The 20,720-nt window shown below is 33.5% G+C and overlaps 2 protein-coding genes across 3 annotated transcripts; both read right to left on the bottom strand.

Moving 5' to 3' along the window:
- Nucleotides 1-2,269: 2,269 nt before the first annotated feature.
- LOC142638908 (L-type lectin-domain containing receptor kinase S.4-like) lies at nucleotides 2,270-4,387 on the bottom strand. The gene has a single exon (XM_075812980.1). The coding sequence runs from the start codon at nucleotides 4,364-4,366 to the stop codon at nucleotides 2,369-2,371; it is 1,998 nt and encodes a 665-aa protein (XP_075669095.1). The 5' UTR covers nucleotides 4,367-4,387; the 3' UTR covers nucleotides 2,270-2,368.
- A 9,395-nt stretch (nucleotides 4,388-13,782) lies between these two features.
- Nucleotides 13,783-17,667, bottom strand: LOC142639260 (ribulose bisphosphate carboxylase/oxygenase activase, chloroplastic). 2 transcript variants are annotated; one of them, XM_075813421.1, is made up of 7 exons: nucleotides 17,492-17,667; nucleotides 16,408-16,724; nucleotides 16,183-16,288; nucleotides 15,818-15,903; nucleotides 15,182-15,654; nucleotides 14,517-14,833; nucleotides 13,783-14,058 (listed from the first exon to the last, which is right to left on the bottom strand). In XM_075813421.1, exons 1-6 carry the CDS (start codon nucleotides 17,534-17,536, stop codon nucleotides 14,547-14,549), a joined length of 1,314 nt encoding a protein of 437 aa, XP_075669536.1. In that variant the 5' UTR covers nucleotides 17,537-17,667; the 3' UTR covers nucleotides 13,783-14,058; nucleotides 14,517-14,546. The 2 variants fall into 2 exon arrangements, with proteins under 2 accessions (XP_075669536.1, XP_075669535.1); XM_075813420.1 differs by having other exon boundaries at nucleotides 14,552-14,833.
- Between the last annotated feature and the right edge of the window lie 3,053 nt (nucleotides 17,668-20,720).

Genomic DNA, 20,720 nt, shown 5'->3' with positions numbered 1-20,720 from the left:
TTTGCCCCCCCCCCCAGGCCCTCTCTCTCTCTCTCGATTTTCATTTGATAAAAAAATTATTTTATTTATTGTTTAGTATTTGGGCTTAATTAATACTATTACAATGAAAGAAAAACTCTATTAGTTAAAATGTGGAAAAATTTTCCTCTTTAGAGCATAGACAAGCACTTCATTCACCTATACTATTGAGCCGCTTGATGACTCATGAGGGGCTTGTTTTCATTGTAAAGAGATTTTTTCTTCAATGAAACATAGTATTTGTGTCAGACTTAAGGTAGAAACTAGTGCAATGATGTAGGAAGAGATCAAATTGGACTCCAACTAGACACGACGAGAGAATCAATTGTGAGGTACCCTCAGTTTTGTTACTTTTGCTGTCAAGCACGATCAGGGTTGGTGAAATGAACAACTAGAAAATGCTGCCAAGCAGAGAAGCCACCACCAGAGACACTGCTGGAGTCTGTAAAGAGAGACCAGAGCTGCCATTTGCATGCTGGTCATGACCTACAAGTTTGATTTTAATTTTTCTTAAAATTCAGCCATGTGACTACTTAACTAAAAAATACACTTCCATTCTATGAGAAAAAATTCACATGGTAGAATTTTAAAAGGAGAACCTAAGGAACAACACCTAAGTATTGTACCTAAGTCTTACTCTTTTTTTGACTTGCGCTTTCTAAAGCATGCTAGATTGGGAGATAATAGGAATCCTGAAGAAGCTTTCCTTAATTTTTCTATCAATTTTTATAAGCTTTGGTTCCCTTTATTAATATCAATATTAGTTGCTCATGTTGTTTGGATTTTGATGTGATTGGAAAATATATGTCCCTTGACCCACATCTTAAATGTCCATTTCCTTTAGGGACAACTCATTGAATTTGACTTTAAAGGCTATATATGTGCCACATTTGTAAATAATAAGCATGCTTTACATAAAACTAGAATGACACTAGTAGAATAACAGTCTCTTATGTTAGGACATATGTGTTTCATGTTAGAAACATATGTCATCATGTATTGGCTAATTCTTTGACAAAATGCACTTGTAATTTGGTAGATCTAGGATGTGTTTAATACTTTAAAGAATAAGGTTTCAAGATCAAGTGTTAAAACTGTGCAAATCTGTCCAAGGAACAAGTGATGAAGTGTTGGTTTTTAAATATCAACAGCTAGTATCTATCAAGGTTTAAAAATCTGTTTTAGCCCAATGCTCGACAGCTGCTCGATAGATAGGTATTTATCGAGATTTATGAAAAACATATTTTTAATCCTAATTTTCATCCAATCCGTGAATAGATGTTTGGGTTTTCTTTTCTCACAACCCTAAACATATATAAGGATTATTTTAAGGGCCGTCACAGGTGGCACAGTTGTACGAGTGTGAAGCAAAGAGTTGTTTATGCAAATTGTGACTGGAAACCAAATTTGCCTTAGATCTTCTTTCTCTTGAAGAAGCTACTGCGTTTGTACGCCATTGGGTTTTGTGACCAAGGAGCTTCATGATCTTCATCGTGTTGATGAACTGAAGAACTTTGCAGCCAACATCTTTCTCAAGTTGGTGATTAAGTCGCGTACTAGAATCCGCGCATCTATTGGTTAGTCACGTACTAGGAGCTGTACATTAAAAGAAAAGATTGTCACTACAGAACAAGTCCAATTGGGTATTGGGGTAAGGGTTCAACTGTAGGTTGGTATAAGGTACTGGTATTCCTTTACTTGTAACCGCTTGTTGTGATAATAGTGAATTCTCGGGAGTAGTGACCTTAAAATCACCTGGTGGGATTTTTGCCTCAGAGGTTTTCTCCATTCGTAAACAAATCACCTTGTCAACTTTATTTTCCACTGCATTTTAGTTTAGTTGATAATTTGTTTATGCTGCCACGCATATTATATGTTAATCTGATTAATTAATCAACTTGGTTAATTAATTTATTAATTCATCACAAGAGGTCAATATATTTTTGGCCTATCATCCTAAAAATCTAAGATTGGAGTTTAGTTATCAGATTGTGAGAAAAAATTGAAGGATTTGATGAAAGCAACCAATTCAACAAACAGAGAGAACCATTGAGAAAACATTCTATTATTCTCAAAATACCTAATAATTATCAATACCATTAGGACAAGTGAACTTGAAGCATGGAGTTGCATGGCATTAATTCCCATCTAAAATATTATATCATGCTTTTCATCAAAAATATTATGTACTTCCAACATAAAAAAATATATATATAAAATAAATATAAAAAGAAAACAAAAGGTGAGGGTGGACAAGATAATGATTAATTTATTTATCTCCAAACAAATACAACATACGTAACCATGTAGTAGCAACTGAAATTGAAAATCTCAAACCATTGAAACAAGACTACCTATCATCTCCGCTAAAAACTGAAAAGGATGGAGTTAAAACATCCTCAACATCAGCAATATCCTCGTTATCACCAACCGAGACTGAAGTAGTCGGATAAGATTGCATAAAATCCTCCTCCTCCAAAGCCAACTTCGTTTCCAAGCACCTAACCACATGCCTCATAGTGGGTCTTGACTCGGGTGCATGGTTGGAACACTTTAAGCCCAATTTAAGCACCAAATCAACTTCAACTTCATCAAACTCACCCCCCAACCTTGAATCCACAACATCTAAGATTGCTCCTAAGCTCCACTTCTCCCAAACCCAATCCACAAGCATGAGCTCCTCAGACACTGCTTTATGGTCAATAGGCCTTCTACCACATACCACTTCTAGCAATAAAGCACCAAATGCAAACACATCAGAACTTGTTGTTGGCAGGCCTGTGCGTGTGAGCTCAGGTGCTAAATAACCCAATGTGCCCACCACCCTGGTTGTGCTTGGGTTGGAGCCACGCTCGTATAGCTTAGCAAGACCGAAATCACTTAACTTCCCGTTAAACTCAGAATCCAATAACACATTGCCTGCCTTGATGTCTCTGTGAACCACGGTTTTTTCCCATTCCTCATGTAAATATAAAAGCCCTGAAGCAACCCCTTTGATGATCTTGAACCTTTGCTCCCAGCTTAAGATTGCTTTAGGCTCATCAAAAAGGTACTTGTCTAAGCTTACATTAGGCATAAATTCATACACAAGTAATAAATCACATTTCCTACGACACCAACCCAATAATTGAACTAAATTTCGATGACGAAGATGGCCAATACTACCAACCTCAGACGCGAATTCTCGCAAACCTTGCTTCGAATTTTCAGAAACACGCTTTACAGCAACTTGGGTATTTGAATTCGGCAAAGTTCCTTTGTAAACTCTACCAAATCCACCAAACCCAAGTAGCTCTTTGTCTCCAAAACCCTTTGTTGCTTTCTTTAGATCCTCGTAAGAAAATCTATGTGGTCCAATATCAAGCTCCCAGGCTTCAACCACATCTGTCTTCTTGAGTTTCCTGACATTGTAAAGAACCAAAACAATCCCCAAAATTACAACCAAAGCACTAGAGACTGAAACACCAACAATTAGGCCTAGGCCTGGGTGGTTCTTTTTTGACCCATTCATTTTTGGGAGCTTAAGCCTGAGTTTATCCAAATTGAGATTTTTAGCATCTCCATTTATATTAAAGCTCCAGCCCAAGACATAGTGCGAACTTGAGGGTGGACGGTCTGTTGAAGCAAAGAACCCAATGAACATGGATTCTTTGAAAATTGGTGAGAGGTCCACATTATAGGACAAAAATGCAGACTTGGGTCTATCAGATTCTTGCGCAAGGCTAACATTTAATTGATTTATTCCTGCATCATATTCAACCCATACCTGAATTACATGACCACTCTTCAGTGTAAGGGAATTCTTTCTACGCAGAGATCGATCGACTCGAACAGATTTGTTCGATAATTTGCTGCAGTTGAGGCCAACGACAACATGGTTATCATCGATGTCGCTGAACTTGGGGTGCCTGATAGTGAATGCCACCGTGAATACGTGGTCTGAGATGTTCCCATCATTTCTGGCCTTGAGTTGACCAAGATAAGGGCCTGGAAGAGCCCCAGAAGGAGAGATTGTGAAAGCGAAGTGGTAGCGGCCTTGATTTCCATGTTCATTGATCAAAGCAAAAGCAAACGTAGTGGAAAATGACATAACTTTGCCGCTGGAGGAGTTCTTGAATTTGACTGGATATTTATAGAAAGCATGGCTATCAACTTGAACCGATTCGTTTGTCAGCTGAAGTACGCCATTGTTATCAATCACGGCGTCGTCTAAGCTCATGCTATTATGCTCAGCATTGAACCCGTCAGTGAGCTGGGTCAACAAGGGTCCAACATTGTCTAGGTCAGGCTTTACTTTGTATAGGAGAAGAAGGAAAACCCAAAAGAGAAAGATGAGTTTTGTTGCCATAGGAGAGAAAAAAAGAATGACTTTTTGACGCAAAGGAAGCTTAGGGTGCGTTTATTTATTTATGAAAGCCTCAAATATTTGTTCGCATACACTTTCCTTGTTCACACAAAATTCCTAATTCCACCCATGATATTCACATTTTTTTTTTTTCTTTTATATATTTTGGACTCTTTTTCCTCAAAGGTAGAAATGTTTGATAGATTGTCACGCTGCATCTTTTTCTATTTGTCTTTATTTGGAATGAACAAGAAAGAAGAGGAAACAATGTAGTGTTATATTCCAAAAGACATGATTGATTTGACATAAGAATTCAAGAATATAAAATATTGAGTCTTTTGGCTAAATATTGCAAAAAATGAAGTTTTTTGTTGTTATAGCCACTGTTCAAAGTTATTTGGCAAAATGAGGAAAGAGAATGAATTTCGGCAACAGCGTTGCCGAAATTGCATAAAAAAGTATGAGAGAGAAATAAATTTGCAGGTGATGGCAGGATTTGAATTTCGGTAATCCCATTACCGAAATTCCTGCTGCCCAAACCATTACCCGAGTGAGTGCCCAAATAAAAACAATTGTGGCAATGCCATTGACGAAAATGGAAAAAAAAAAAAAAAACCAATTGAGGTGCCATTGCCGAAAATGAGAGAAAAGAAAGAAAAAAAAAAAAAAACCAATTGAAGTGCCATTGCCGAAAATGGGAGAAAAGTAAAAAAAAAAAAAAAAAAAAAGTCAATTGTGGCAATGACATTGCCGAAAATGAGGGAAAATATTAAAAAAAAAATCAATTGTGGCAATGGCATTGCCGAAAATGGGGAAAAAAAGTAAAAAAAAAAAAAAATCTATTGTGGCAATGGCATTGCCGAAAATGGGTGAGAAAAAAAAAATTGTGGCAACCAAGTTGCCGAAAATGGAGGGAAAAAAAATGCTTCGTCCACAATATTTTTCACAACAAATTACAAGTGGTTAGTTGTTATTGGTTTAAATTTAAACCTAATACTAAGATAACTTTTGTGCCCCAATAATAACAATCAGTAACAACCTGCCAGTTAGGATTTGTTGTAAAAATGTTGTGGATGTATCATTTCTTAAAAAAATCGTAGTGTCAAAATAGAAAAAAAAAAAAAAAAGTGGCAAATTGTTTTGTGGCAATTGCATTGCCGAAATAGAGGGAAAAAAAAAAAAAAAAAACAATTTGCCACTTTTTTTTTCCTTTTATTTCGGCACCACGATTTTTTTGAGAAATGATACGTCTACAATATTTTCACAATATTTTTACAACAAATCCTAACTGGCAGGTTGTTACTGATTGTTATTATTGGGGCACAAAAGTTATCTTAGTATTAAGTTTAAATTTAAACCAATAACAACTAACCACTTGTAATTTGTTGTGAAAAATGTTGTGGATAAAGCATTTTTTTTCCCTCCATTTTCGGCGACTTGGTTGCCACAATTTTTTTTTCTCACCCATTTTCGGCAATGCCATTGCCACAATAGATTTTTTTTTTTTTTTTTTTTTACTTTTTTTTCCCCATTTTCGGCAATGCCATTGCCACAATTGATTTTTTTTTTTTAATATTTTCCTCCATTTTCGGCAATGTCATTGCCACAATTGACTTTTTTTTTTTTTTTTTTTTTTTTTACTTTTCTCCCATTTTCGGCCATGGCACTTCAATTGGTTTTTTTTTTTTTTTTTTCTTTCTTTTCTCTCATTTTCGGCAATGGCACCCCAATTGTTTTTTTTTTTTTTTTTTTTTTTTTTTTTTTTTTTTTTCCATTTTCGTCAATGGCATTGCCACAATTGTTTTTATTTGGGCACTCACTCAGGTAATGGTTTGAGCAGCAGGAATTTCGGTAATGGGATTACCGAAATTCAAATCCTGCCATCACCTGCACATTTATTTCTCTCTCATACTTTTTTATGCAATTTCGGCAACGCTGTTGCCGAAATTCATTCTCTTTCCTCATTTTACCAAATAACTTTGAACAGTGCCTATAACAACAAAAAACTTCATTTTTTGTAATATTTAGCCAAAAGACTCTAAAATATTTCCATCCACTCCATTTCCCATTTGAAGAGAGAAAGAATGTATATTTTATAATTAGAATTTTACTGTTCTTTTAAAATCTGACATTGTTCTAAAAGCCACATTATTACCTTTTTAAACTTGTAATATTAATTATAAATTATTAAATAGATTCATTATTTCCTTTTTTAAATATAACATTATTAGTAACGTAATGTGTTATATTATGTTGTATAAACTAGAATAGATGCAGAAGAAGAAGCATAGAATAGGAACACCGAGAACACGAGGGTTACGTGGTTCAGTCTTATCAGCCTATATCCACGGAGAAATCCCTTAAAGGTTACATTTTTTTTGTATAAGAGTGTAGTATAATAACCTGTATTACAATGAACCTAACATGAGTATATATAGGCGACTAAACCCTAGACTACTAGTACAAGTAGGAGTGGGCTTAGGCCTATTACATTGGCTAATATGTCTAATATATCTCTAACACCATCCCTCAAACTCAAGGCAAAAGCTCAATGAAGGCTTGAGGTTGGATAAGTATAAGAAGATCCATTGGAGATGCCTTAAAGAAACCACAACAAATAATGTGCCGATTGACCAATTTTGGAGTTTCAAATGAAGAAACAGAGTACAAAATCGGAATCTATGCGAAAAACTGAGCAAGATAGGTCCTTTCAAAATTTTGACTTTTGGTCAAAGGTCAACGCAAAAGTCAAAGTCAACAATGGTCAAAGTTAACAGATCAGTGCTCATGGGTCAGATCCGAGTGGTCCAGATCCGAAGTTGATAAGAAGTTTTTTTTTTTCCTAACTAAGATTGTCACTTCGCAGATTTCTTATCTTGGCATTACACGTATTCGTACACACAAATGTCACATGGTGAAATAAATAGTAAGAAATAAGCATAAGTGGATTTGGTTTAAAATTAGTGGCACGCCACATTGGCGCGTGTGTACTTTGTGTGCACTAATCATTATCCTAAGCTTTATACCCTAAGGCCCTGTGAGAGAAAATGTGATATATTCCTAAGATACATATAATACATTCTCAATAACAAAGGCCTATAATTATTACCACATCCCAAGTTGATAAGAAGTTTTTTTTTTTTTTTTTTCCTAACTAAGATTGTCACTTTGCAGTTTTCTTATCTTGGCATATCCTAATTTAACCTTCAAAAGGCTTATGACCAACATTAGAGGAAGCAAGATTAGAAGAAAATGTTGAAAGTAAAATTAATCTAAACAACAGTAATTGATATTAATAATAAAATAGATAAACATTTATATACTAACGTAATTGTCAGACAAAATATAATATAAAAATGTAAAATTTAATTTATTTTTTCATACCCACGTTTAGTTTTGCTCAATTGAAAGATTTGCAAAATATACCTTGATATTAGTTGATTTAGAATTTGAATTGGAATCATCATTATGATTTGGTTTCTCTATAATCTCAATCAACTACAAGTATATATTTCATATCATTATTTGATTCTTTTAAATAAGTTAACATAAAAATGCTAAGAAGGTAGTATTATACTTGCAAATTTGTACCCTCACTTACTTGAATACTTTTAAAAGATTATGCATAATTCAAACTTTTTTTTCTCTATTTTTGTTAAGTAGTTAACATTCGAGTCTATAACAAAAATATAGAGTTTTAGAAACCTTGAAAGAGTAAAGAGATAAAAAATAAAAATAGTGGAGGCTAGGGTTTTGATGTGACATTGTGACATAGAAGGACATAAGAAAGGTTTATTATTATGATTATGTGGGACTCTTAAGTTAAAGCTGAAATTTCCAGGAAAAAACAAAAAGACTTGAGTAATGCTATGGGCCTTTGGCTTCAGAACATGTGGCAAAGAAAAAAAACTATGGGTTTTAAGTGGAATCCACTACAGTAAAGACTATATCAGTTACGTCCAACCCCTCACGTTGGTTGTCGCCTTGTCGATATACATAGTAGCTGGTTTCTTTTTTTTCTTTTTTTTATTTATTTATTTGGAGCTGGTTTCTTTTTTTTCTTTTTTTTATTTATTTGTTTCTTATTTCTTTGCATATATCTTGCGCGCTATTCTTACTCGGTTGGAATCCTTATCATTCCTTCTTTATTACGCTTATAATATAATTATGGATGTCATGATACCCTTATAATCAATGCAATAATGACTTTCTAATTAATGTAATAAAAGCAATAATGCCTTTTTCCGATTACCGTAGAAAAATATTATGTCCACGACATTTTCGCAACACTTCTATAATAAATTCTAAATAATAGATTATTAGTAGCTATTATTGATGAAAAAAAATAATTCAGTAGTAGATTTAAATTATAACCAATAACAATTTACTACTTAAGATTTGTTATGAAATTTTTGTCAATGCAACACTTGTATTAGTACATGTGTAAATAGAATTATGGAGATTAACAAACATTTTCATGGAATATACACAACATCCTCTGAAATTATTCAAAATTCAGACTGCTCTCATCAAATTAGTTTTCTTTATAATTCAATTTTTGCTTTCTTAGATGAGCATCCTTTCAGGTGAATAATGATTTAGACATAGGATCTCTTCAAAAATTCTTCACAGTTCACAGAGGTCTCATCTAAGTATTTAACTTCTTCTTTTAATTATCCTTTTTATTACAAGTGTGCATTTCCAGTTTTTTGTTTTTTGTTTTATGTTTATTTAACTTTTCTTTATATACATTGTTAGATATACACAAATAAATAGAGTCTCACATCGAATAATAATAAGAAGAGTAAGTAATTAATATAATATAGCTATATATGCCTAACTCATAATCTTAAACTTTTGGATTAAATGGTGTCTCTATATATTATGGATCCGTTTGGATACAGCTGAAAACTGAAAACTGAAAACTGAAAAAACACTATAGCAAAATAATTTTTAAATAGGTAAATAGTGTCGTGGAACCCACTAATGTGATAAAAAGTAGCTGAAAAGTCAACAATATGCTACTACTGTTCATGCACAATAGCATGACAGAAGAATTTGTCCCCCCCCCCCCCCCGACGTGTGCAGCAGCAGAAGAAAACGTGCAGCAGAAGAAGAAAAAAAGAAAAGAAAGCTGAAACGCCCAAAACCAAAACATGGACGCTATCAGTTGTATCCAAACCAAGCTTATATTAACTACTCAATTCAAATCTTTTAAGGTGTACTCTTCCTCATATATAGTTTTTCTAAATTTCATTTTTTAAGGTATATATAAATATATCTTTATCCACTTTCAATAAATAGGCAAATAAGTCATCTAAACGAATGATGGTTTGGGTTTTTTTTTTTTTTTTTTAGATGAGCATGTTCAATAAATAAGCAAATAAGTCATCTAAATGAATGCTAGTTTGGTTTTTTTTTTTTTTTTTTTTTAAATGAGCATGCTTTCATGTGAATAGAGATGGAAATTTGTTTTAACGGGTTGTGTTAGCTGTCATGTCATAGTAAGGATATTTGAATACATAACTCAACCATAACCCAACTTATTTAATAATTATGTCAAAACCTCTCAACTCTTACACACTGATTTATTAAGCAAAATTAACATGCCATGATCCATTTTGAATTATTTAATATACAATCTACGAAAAATAAAACGAGAAAGATAGGTTTTTTTGTCATTTTGGGTAAAAAAAAGTTTAGCGATTTTAGAGTACTTCAATGGAGAATTTATCAACATAACCATTAAAATTCTTTTACTTACTCAATTATATTTAAAATACAAATTTATGTTAGATATAAATGACATTTATTTTTTATGAAACATGTCATTTTGAATTGATTGAGAGTTAAGCAGGTCAACACAGAATTGAAACATCTATTTATAATACATCGCATTAAAGCATCTCAACAACTGGCTTTGATACAAACCTATTTACATTACACTAACCCGGAAAATATCATGTCATGTTCGTGACGTAAAACATTATCACCCCTACATGTGAATAATGATTCTGGGCTTTAATTTCTTCCCCCCTTGCTCTTTCTGTAGGAAGAGACAACACTTTCAATCAATCACGGGAAAAGTAGTCATTGAAATCATTTTACTCAAAAATAAGACAGAGATAGCAGTTTAAATCAAGCACCAGAAAAGTCGTCTCTTGAATGACATTTAAAACATTAATCGATGATCTGCTTGTACCTAACAAGGAAGATTGCTTTTGTTTCTGTGTAAATTTCTCTGCCTGTGGTTATGAACGATATCATTGTCCCATATGGCCTGCAAATGTTTCCTACGAACTGTATGCTTTGTGCGTAAAAGTTCAACTTCAAAGTAGGGCTGTACACACTGGTGGTTTTTTTTTTTTTTTTTTTTTCTTCATTTTGGACTGAAATTTGGAACATAGGACGAGAATTCAACTTAACTAGCTTTTTAGCCGTGCATTGCATGCAATTTGATTTATACGGCAGCAAATACAACGATATGATTGTGACCATGTCACATATAACCATGTCACATGCGGTTTTCTCACTTTGAAAAGAATTTGACTCCTTCATAAAACTATACACCATAAAATATGAAAACGATTAAACCCTCGGGCCTTTTTGACATAACTCATGAGGGGTGTGTTTTCATTGTATAGAGATTTGTTCTTCGGCCGGCTTGAAAATCAGGCGTAAGACCCGCATCTAATGCAATAATTATGAACGGCTGAGATTTAAAGTTGAAAAAGTAATTTAAATCTCAACCGTTTAATAAATAAAAATTTAAGAAAAAATATTTAAAGAGTTAGAATAGTAAAAAATATTTGCGAGAGTATGAGGTAATTGAACCTGATCCTAATCCATGAAACACGAAACATGGTATTACTATTTGTGTCCTATGTAGGGCTTAGTGTAAAAGTGCAATGATGAAGGAGGGGATCAAATTGGACGACAGTCTGACTTGACACGACGAGAATCAATTGTGAGGTACCCCGTACCCATCAGTTTTGTTACTTTTGTCGCCAAGCATGTACGATCGGAGTTGGTGCAATGAACATGAAATTCACGATCAATGTTTTTTTTTTTTTCTTTTCAGCTGAAAAGTTAATCCAAAGTTCCAAACCCATTAATTTGGTGCTCAGTGAAAACACCGAAAGTTCGTTACCATACCATTGCATACACTTTGAATCGATCTCAATGCTGTACCAATTCTACGTACTAAATAATTTTCAAAAGTTGATTGAATGCAGCATTATTGATGTCTGCTTTCTAAAGCTTTGATTTTTACTTTCATACTGTCTGAAATTAAATTGGTTTTCTTGCTTTAAAGTCCGCATGATAGACAGGAGGAATAATATGTTGACAATATTTTCACAATAAATTTTAAGTAATAATTTATTATTAGTTGGTACGGATGAATAAAAAAGTAATTTAAGTTTTTTTTACTGAAAAAAGTAATTTAAGTTTTGAATTCAAATTAAAATTAATAATTTTTTTCTACCTATAATTTATTGTAAAAATATTGTAGACGTAATATTTCTCAATAAACAAAAGTTCATCATGGCTCAGTCAAAAACCTCTCTTAATTATAAGGCTGTTTGTATTATCATGTACTAAGATTTTGTCCCGTGGATTTCATTGAAAGAATGCTCATTGACCTCTAAAAAATTACAAAAAGTGTGAAAGTTTGAAGGATAGATTATATATGATGGGGTGTGATCTCTTCAACATTGATGGCGTTCCAACTAATTTTATATACGTTGATAATGAGATTATTTCTAGGTCAAAAACCATTCAAATAAATCTATAAATAATATAGGGAGACATTTTCTAAATTGATTTCAATAAGTGAAGTTAAACGATTTTTTTTTGAGGTTATTGAATTGTGGATTTCATTGCACACATAGACAAAATCATAGCACCTGTCTTTTATTAAAATATATATACTTAAACTACTATCTTTTACATTATTATCTATGATATGAAATATTGAACCTTCCTTAATACCTTATATATTATATATTGTTAAGAAGTTTTATTATTATAAGTGAAAGTAGGCATCTCTCTATGATATTTTCGTCTACATATAATTACTTTAAAACCTACCCACATACTAGTTGTCTTCTAGTCAATAAAAAAAATGTCTACTACCTTTGGTATATGGTCAAAAATGTGTATTGGTTTAATAATAAAGAGTAATTATAGTAAAACAAACATTATAGATTTCAAATCCTACATATATATAAACAAAAACATCATATCAAAATGAAAAATTATTATATCTTGCATAATTGCATAAACTCTCCTCCTCCCTCACCAACTCTCACACTCAATCACTCATGAGTGGAAATCATCCTCTTGTGAGAGGGGATCGAAATGTACCTAATAATTTTTTGATGAGAACCTTTAGAAGCTGATGGACTTATACTTCTGTTTGTTTCATGGGCCTACACCATCAATATTGAAATCAAGCATTCACTCACAAAAAGGAGAGTGGAGTAAGTGGAAGAGACCAGATTAGACCTGGCACATACATCTGCATAGGACTTTTAAGAATATAATTTCTGTTTATTGACACAACTTAAAGAAATCGTGTTTGTTCACAGGTATAATCACCGGCCCATCAGCTTAAGTCCTGATATGGTCTAGCTTTGATCTGTTCATCGAATGGGCCTTTAATTTTGTAAGAGATGTGATTCTGGACGGGTGTGTAAGTTCGGGCTTTTTATTTGCCAAGAATTAGAACCCATTACAAAAACCACTTTGTTTAAGACTTACAATATGATTTTTGAAAGAATAAAGGAAATGGAAATTACATTTTGGTTTGCTGAAGATTGGCATGTACTTTGTAATTCTAGAAATACGTATTCATCTAGATGTAACCTATTGTCATAATCTTAACAACTATTTTTTGAGACACAATTAGTAAATCACTAATCCAAATTGGAGTTGTAGTGCCAACTTTCAAGGTTTTTAAATCAAGATTGCACTAAAGGGACCCAAAAATTAAGGTTATAGTTATACAAACACAAGGTTTTTTTACAGAACGTACCCGACACGATATTTGATTGTTGTTAACATGTATACAATCGTGTACTTTGTTGATCTAAGATCCTATGCCAAAAAAAAAGAAGAAGAAGAAGAAGAAGAAGAAGAAGAAGATGCTCTCTATTTGAAATGGACTTTTGGTTTAGATTAATTAGTATTATTATTTGCGAAAGGAAGGTCTATGTTAATATAAAGTATGCAACATGTGGACTTGGACACAAATCCACTGTCATATGATTGGAAAATATAATTTGAGTCATTTATATACTAGTATGCTACTCAAACTTAAAATGAATATAGCTCCTGGATCTTAATGGTGGATGGAATAGAATGTACACTATCTATATCAAAAAAATTTAAAGAGGCATAGAGTACACAGTCAAACATTGGGTAGAACAAGCAATTAAATGCACTAAGATTGAAAACAGTATACATTATGAAACAAAATTAGAGGATACCAATCCATTCAAACATGGTAGCACAATAATTGTTTATCTAACATTCTTAGAAAGCATTTCTCCTTTCCACTTAATACCTAGAAAAGGCCTAAAATGTGTACAGGCAGCTCCCATCATCACTCCTAGCAGTCGGATCAAAGTTTTGTGCATTTGGATCAGTACAACCTTCAGGAACAGGAAAATTTACTTGCTGGGCTGCTTTGCCTGCACCAGAACATGACAAAAGCTTAGGAGAATTCCTTTTTATACTTTAAGTGTGTGTGCATATATATATATATATATATATATGAGTCAGTAGCCTGAGGAGAGCGGAGAGGGATATTTGAACTAAGGACTTTCACTTCATAACGCATGATTTCGAACACTATTATCCTTGCTTAATATACCAAGTGATAAAATGCAACTTGTCCCAAAAAGTGGAATTCAACATGCAGGTCTAACTATTAGTTTAATACTTCTCCTCACATGTGAATTCAAGCAAGTCTTCAATAATTGAATGTGAGATTTTTAACTTTTTAAACAAGAGGTAAAGTGGAGATAAAATGCATACTTGAGATTTACGTGCTCTGATGGTATGATAAAATAGTCCAAAAGCTTAAACTATGAAGTTAATCATTTAATCATTATTCTAATAATAATTCTGCAAAAAGAAGGGTGCAAACCTCCCATCAAGGCCTCTAGGATCAAGGGAGCTAACCGTAGAAAGTTCCACTTTTAATAGCATCCTCATTTGCCTCTCCAAGAGCAGCCTCGCTCAAGTACTTGTCAGCAAGTTGAACTCTCTTCACATTCTCTTGCTCTTGGACAAGCATGTTTCCATACTCAAGGAGCTTCTCGATGGTCATCCTTGGCTGCTCGAAAGTTGGGGGTCCTTCCTTTGAGTTCACAAGTTTTTTCCCAACACCGTCTACCCCAACAGTTGAAATCCACTTTCTCACTTCATCATCATAAACTCTGGCCCTAACGGCTCCAAAGAAATCTGCGAAAGCATGGATAGTGTAAATCATATCAAACACAATTACCAATATTTTGCTATATGTCTGTCAATTAAATCAAGATGAAGGGAATAAAGAAGCAATTTTTACGTAGAAATATGCTAATATGTTCACAATTTGGTATCAGAAAAATAGTTTTTGGCCTAATTAGATTGTGTCACAGAAAATTTTGTAACCAATACACAAAACTACCACTTCTATAGGATTTAAGAGAGGCCTCAATGAGATAATGTCTCATACAACATATGAAAACTCAGATATAAATAGGGATCTATATTCCATATTAACCAAGAATTACTTAAAAAAAATTATCTTTCTAGTTAGAAGCATACCAATTGATTGACCAGGGAAGGTGTCAACAAGCTTGACAATGTCATCCGCAGGAACATTGTCACTCCTGAAGATCCCTTTGCAGACACCAATTCGGTCTTCCCGGGTAGGTGCCCAGTAGAACTTCTCCATACGACCATCACGGATGAGAGGAGCATATAATGTTGAGAAATCGTTACCGGTGACTATGATGGGGACACGGGGATTTTCCTCCTTGTTGTACATACCAGGGAGCTGGACATTTGTTGGGTTATCAGCAATGTTCATAAGGGTGGCATTAACCATTTGGTTGTTGACAGTGTATTGGGTTGTTCCTCCAAGCCTACCGGCTCCTGCATCAAGATCGTTGATGAAGAGGCAGCACATTTTTCCCTTCCTGATAATATCAGCTGCCTCACGGTACCTTTGTCTAATCAATTTTGCAGGCTCTCCTGCGTTCCCACTTTCCAGTTCTCCAGCACTCATCATGATGGGGCTGAAATTTCATTGTTGTAATTAAGATTGAAGCATAAGCAGCATGAACTTATTTCTTAATAAAGGTTTAAATTTGGAATGTGCAAATTAGTCTTAATCTCATATTATTTTTCTGTAAGGCCCACAGGAAAGAGAAAAAGAACAAGAAGAAATATGCAACTTACTTGATTCCCATCTTGGCAAAGACAAGTTCACACTGGAAAGATTTCCCTTGACCTTTACCTCCCCAAATACCCAGGATGAGAGGAACCTGTGATAAATCAAGTGAATTGTTCACTTTTGTAGTATTATAGCAAAATAAAAGACTAAGGGATCTTAGCAAAAAATTTGGAGAGTGATGCTACATGCTATACCTATTACAAATTTTACCGTGTAGACATTACAAACTGATGTGTTTAACTTTAAAACACATCAAAAATAATTAAAATTTTGTATTTACCATGTTATTGATGCAGAATCAATGTAATAAATTAGTAGTAGCTTAGAATTTTCCAACCTTGAAATCAAACAGTTTTAGATTATAGAATACCTTGATGTTAGGTAGGGACATGAAGTTCTTGGTGATATGAACAACAAGCTTGTCCATGAAGGCAGGTGCAATGTAAAAACCATCCATGTTGTTGTCCAAATTGTACCTAAAGAATTAATCATAAACAGCTAATGATCAAAACCAACATCATAACAGTTCAAGTAGAAGTATATATAAGCAAGCACTATCTGAATCAACAACTTGCATAATGAGTAGTTATCTTACTGGCGAAGTCCAGTGCTGAGGTATTCATAAGAACTCATGACAGCATAGTGAGTTCCAGTTCCAGTTGGTGCCTGGAAGAGTGAGTCAACCATACCCTTTCCTCTGGTAATATCTTGCTGATCATCGGATTCGTCAAAAGCAAGGCCTTTCCATTTGTCCTTGTTGGTCTGCTTTTCCTCCTCAACCTCTGCAACAACCTTGAAGCTCCCATTGGAAGCCTTGGGGTTGGTGATTCTTGAGGTCACTTTCTTCAAGCTGCTGCCCAAAAAGGCCGAGCTTGGAACTGAAGCACCAGCACTAGAGCTGTTCAAGCTCGGCTGCATCAACACATACCACATAGTTTAATGACATACTCATACAATGAAAACCCAACTCTTCCAGAACAGGATAAAGACATACCCGTACAATGAAAACCACATAACTCAGCTTAACGGTTTCCAATTTTGTTTAATCAATGATCACCAGAGAAACACAAAGATCCTTGCGTCAATTTTTTTTTTTGGTCAAAATATGAAGAAAATTAAAGAAGGGGAACCTTTCTTTTTTCTCTTTTCCTTCAAAACAAAAGGAATTATGGCTACTTGCATGCATAGATACATTCATACATATGCCTATGCTTAATATATGAATACATGTAACAACTTCTAGAGGCTAAACCTAAGTAAATAACAACACCATACAGTCACAGGACAGCTCGAAATACTAAGAAATAAGATATGCATACATACATACACATCTAGTTTTTACTATTAGTAGGATATGATTTAAAATTATAACGTTTGCTCCATAATGATTACTGCTAAGGATTTCTCTTTAATTTAAACATAATTCAATTCAGATAATTTATTCGGCAACAAAAGAATTATCCATGTCTATACATAGACACTTCTATAAGTATGCATAAGAACTTCGAAATGAATTGTTGGTCCATGTCTACAAGTTCATAGAACAACTGATAATAGAGTATAAACCAATACATACATAAGTTATAAGTACATTATGTACATATATATTAATTGGGTATTGATAAAAAAAGATAGACTTGATCAGCAAAGGCTTCAAATGGGCAGGAAAGACACCATACCGGTGCTCGGTTGACGGCTCCAATGGTGGAGAAAGTGGCAGCCATCGGTGTCAAGTAAGAATGTCGCAAAGTGGAGAGAGGCACTATTGCCAGTACAGTAAGCTAAAAGCAGAAGAAGTAGACTTTTGAGGAGAGAAATTGAGATTACTGGTGAGACTTATAGCAGTTTCAAGATTGAGATATCCTGAGGATTGGTTTATGAGTTCTTAACGTCCACACAATAAAGATTGCCTAGCTGACACGTGGCAAACTGAGGGAGGTTGAAACTAAGACCTCATTGGTCCTTGAGGCTAACATTGAAGCTGTTTTCTTCTCCACTAAAAATTGAAGTCAATTCATTACCACAAGCATAGAAAAACAAAGTACATTACTTGTTTTTTTCTGTATTTGATTTGTGCAAGGGAACTTTCTAGCAACAGAGAAAATTTGGATAAGGTGAATACTGAATAGAATGTGTGTGATTTGATTTCCCTCTCATAATTGAGGTGGATTTTGAGGTGAATTTGCTGCTAAGGGTCCCACATACATGGCCGGTTTTGGAAGGAATATTTTCATAAAATGAAATTTCTTAGTTTTTCAGGACCATAGAAATTTGGTTATTAAGGAATTTAGGATTTTATATAAATGCTTCAGCCTTCAGCTACAGTAAATTTTATTGTAAAAATTTGAGAAACATACCCATCATGAAACTGGAAAGTCATCAACAACAACAAAATGTAAAATGTCTGTGAAATATACTCTATCTAGACTAGCAAAGGAAAGAAAATTCTAGCTCACTTTGCTAAGGCATAGGTTATAGCATTGCCCTGCCTCCTACTATAAGCAATAGACTTAGAAAAAAGTCCCCCACGGAAAGGGTCTTAACGACAACTTTAAACTTCAAAGTCTCCTTCAAATACAGACGGGAAAAACCCGAGTTCCACGATAAATTGAACTGCTCATCTAGCTGCCAACATTTCCAACATCTCAACCGATGAAGGTAAAAAAAATTTCTCAGATAAAGCAGCCATTACTTCAGATAGAGCAGTTAAATGTTACTACTGTCTAGCAAAAATAAAATTATTGTAAAATGTTACTATAAAGTGATGTAAATTTTGAATTGTCGAGCACCGCATCAATACAAAATCATCTTTCATTGTATGGTATTTGACACGTCACGCGTGTTACATTTGATAACCATATTTAAAAATCACCAATTATTTTTTCTTTTCTTTTTTTGGGAAAATGACAGATTTTTTCCAATAATCAAAAGTTTCTTACATCATCCTGTATATAACTCAAGATGAAATCTGGCACTTCTTCAGGTCAGACCAATTAATATATAGTTGACTGACCCTAAAATTTTTATGACAAATAGCATAGGAATTAGAGAAATAGTAGATGTTTTAATTTTTAAGGGCTCTACTCTAGGGCTATTTGCCAGCAACTCCTCTTCGGTATTGATCTCTATTACTTTGGTAGTACTATTTTGTTTTCAATCTCGTTTATTATAGTTTAATAGTAGCAAATCCGCATTACGCGCCAAAAAAGTTTGAAAAAAAAAAATTTTGTTAAGTGAAAAATAAAAATAGTAAACGAGACTTATAAACGTCACTTCAAAACCCTTTTTAAAATTATGTGATTATTTTATATCAAAGTATAGTTGATATAATATATTAAATTTTCTAAATTAATCATCTATATTTATTATTTTAAAGTATTCTAAATTTTGTAATTTTTTTTTTCATTTTAAAGACACCATAATTCATTTTGTATTCAATTATTATTTAAGACAAGATATTCTTGCAAATAATGTAAGATGTTATTAGAATTTGTTTCTAGTGCTCTTTTCAAACTCTTCACCACCTATCGTCTTGAATAGCCTAAAGGGTAAGTAAATATAAATAAATTTATCACTTATATTAGAAAAAAAGATACAAGACTTTCATAACATAAGATTAAGAAAAATGTAATTTTATAAAAGAATCTCTCCTCCTAAACCATCAATGAAGTGGACTGAATAGACTGAAATGGACTGAAGTAGACCACTTGGACAGAAATACACCGTATGGACCGAAATGAACCAAATAGACCAAACTGAACCGAATGAAACAAAGTGGACTGAAATGGACCGAATGGACTTAAATAGACTGAAATGCTACGTTAATGTGGTTCAATAGAAACATAGCAACAACAAATATTACGCTTCTATTTTTAGATTTTATATAGATAAGAAAGGTTTTTTATTTTTTAACAATTATATGAGGAAGAGTAGATAATTTGATCATGTTCAAAAAACAGCGATTAATGTATCAAATAGAAAAAAATAGGTAGACAAAGATCCAAAATATCATTAGTAGAAGTAATTAAAATTAAAATTAAAAAAAATTCAATTAAGGAAGTAATAGAGAGTATGACTTCAAATAGAATAAAATGAAGGAAAAAAAATACATTTAGCCGACCTTAACTAATTTATTGAGGACTATAGGCGACCCAAAATTTTGGAATTAAGATTTGTTGTTGTTGTTGTTGTTGTAGTAGTAGTAGTAATATTTAAGCACAATTTTTAAAAACCTCACATTTTTAAATATAATTTAGCATTAAGGCTTGTTGTTCTTGATGAAATAGTATTAAGGGGTTATCTTGCCTAAGACCCCTACCTCCCGTTAAGTACCAGCCAAAGAATCATTCTCATCAATAGAAAATCTGGCGGTGCAGATTGGATAACATCTTAGGTGATGTGGCCATGAAAGATTAATCTCTTACTACTTTAAGTTACGATTTCAATGCATTCTAAGTGCATGTGTAATATAGGGTGTGTACCAGTATTTTTCCTTACCTGAAATCAAACTGGTACCTTCAATGTCCATGAATTGTTCTTCTTGGAACCTAGCTTGATTTTGGCAAGACACCACCCCCGTTTAAATGGCATATAACTTGGAAAAAGAGTAGGCTAAAAGCACAATCTTAAACGTTGAAATCTTGTGTATCTCACGCGTAAATGCACTAATGAAATGACTGCAAGATTATATATATCAGTAGCAAACTTCTCAAACTAAAAATATTACACATCAGAATGTTGGTTCAGCCCCTTGGGTATGTTAGCCGTCCATCTAGAAGTGACTTCAAGAAATTAATACACAAAAAGGACACAAAGGCAACTTCTACTTCAGAATTGTAAATGTCAGTGAAAAACATTAATCACATTTACGTTTAAACTTCAAAAGGACTAGTCAAGTTACAATTGAGG

The sequence above is a fragment of the Castanea sativa genome, chromosome 6 (assembly GCF_040712315.1).
Source record: "Castanea sativa cultivar Marrone di Chiusa Pesio chromosome 6, ASM4071231v1".
In the NCBI taxonomy this organism is placed as follows: Eukaryota; Viridiplantae; Streptophyta; class Magnoliopsida; order Fagales; family Fagaceae; genus Castanea; species Castanea sativa.
Note: the sequence above shows the minus strand (reverse complement) of the source record. Positions and strands in the feature narration are given on the sequence as shown.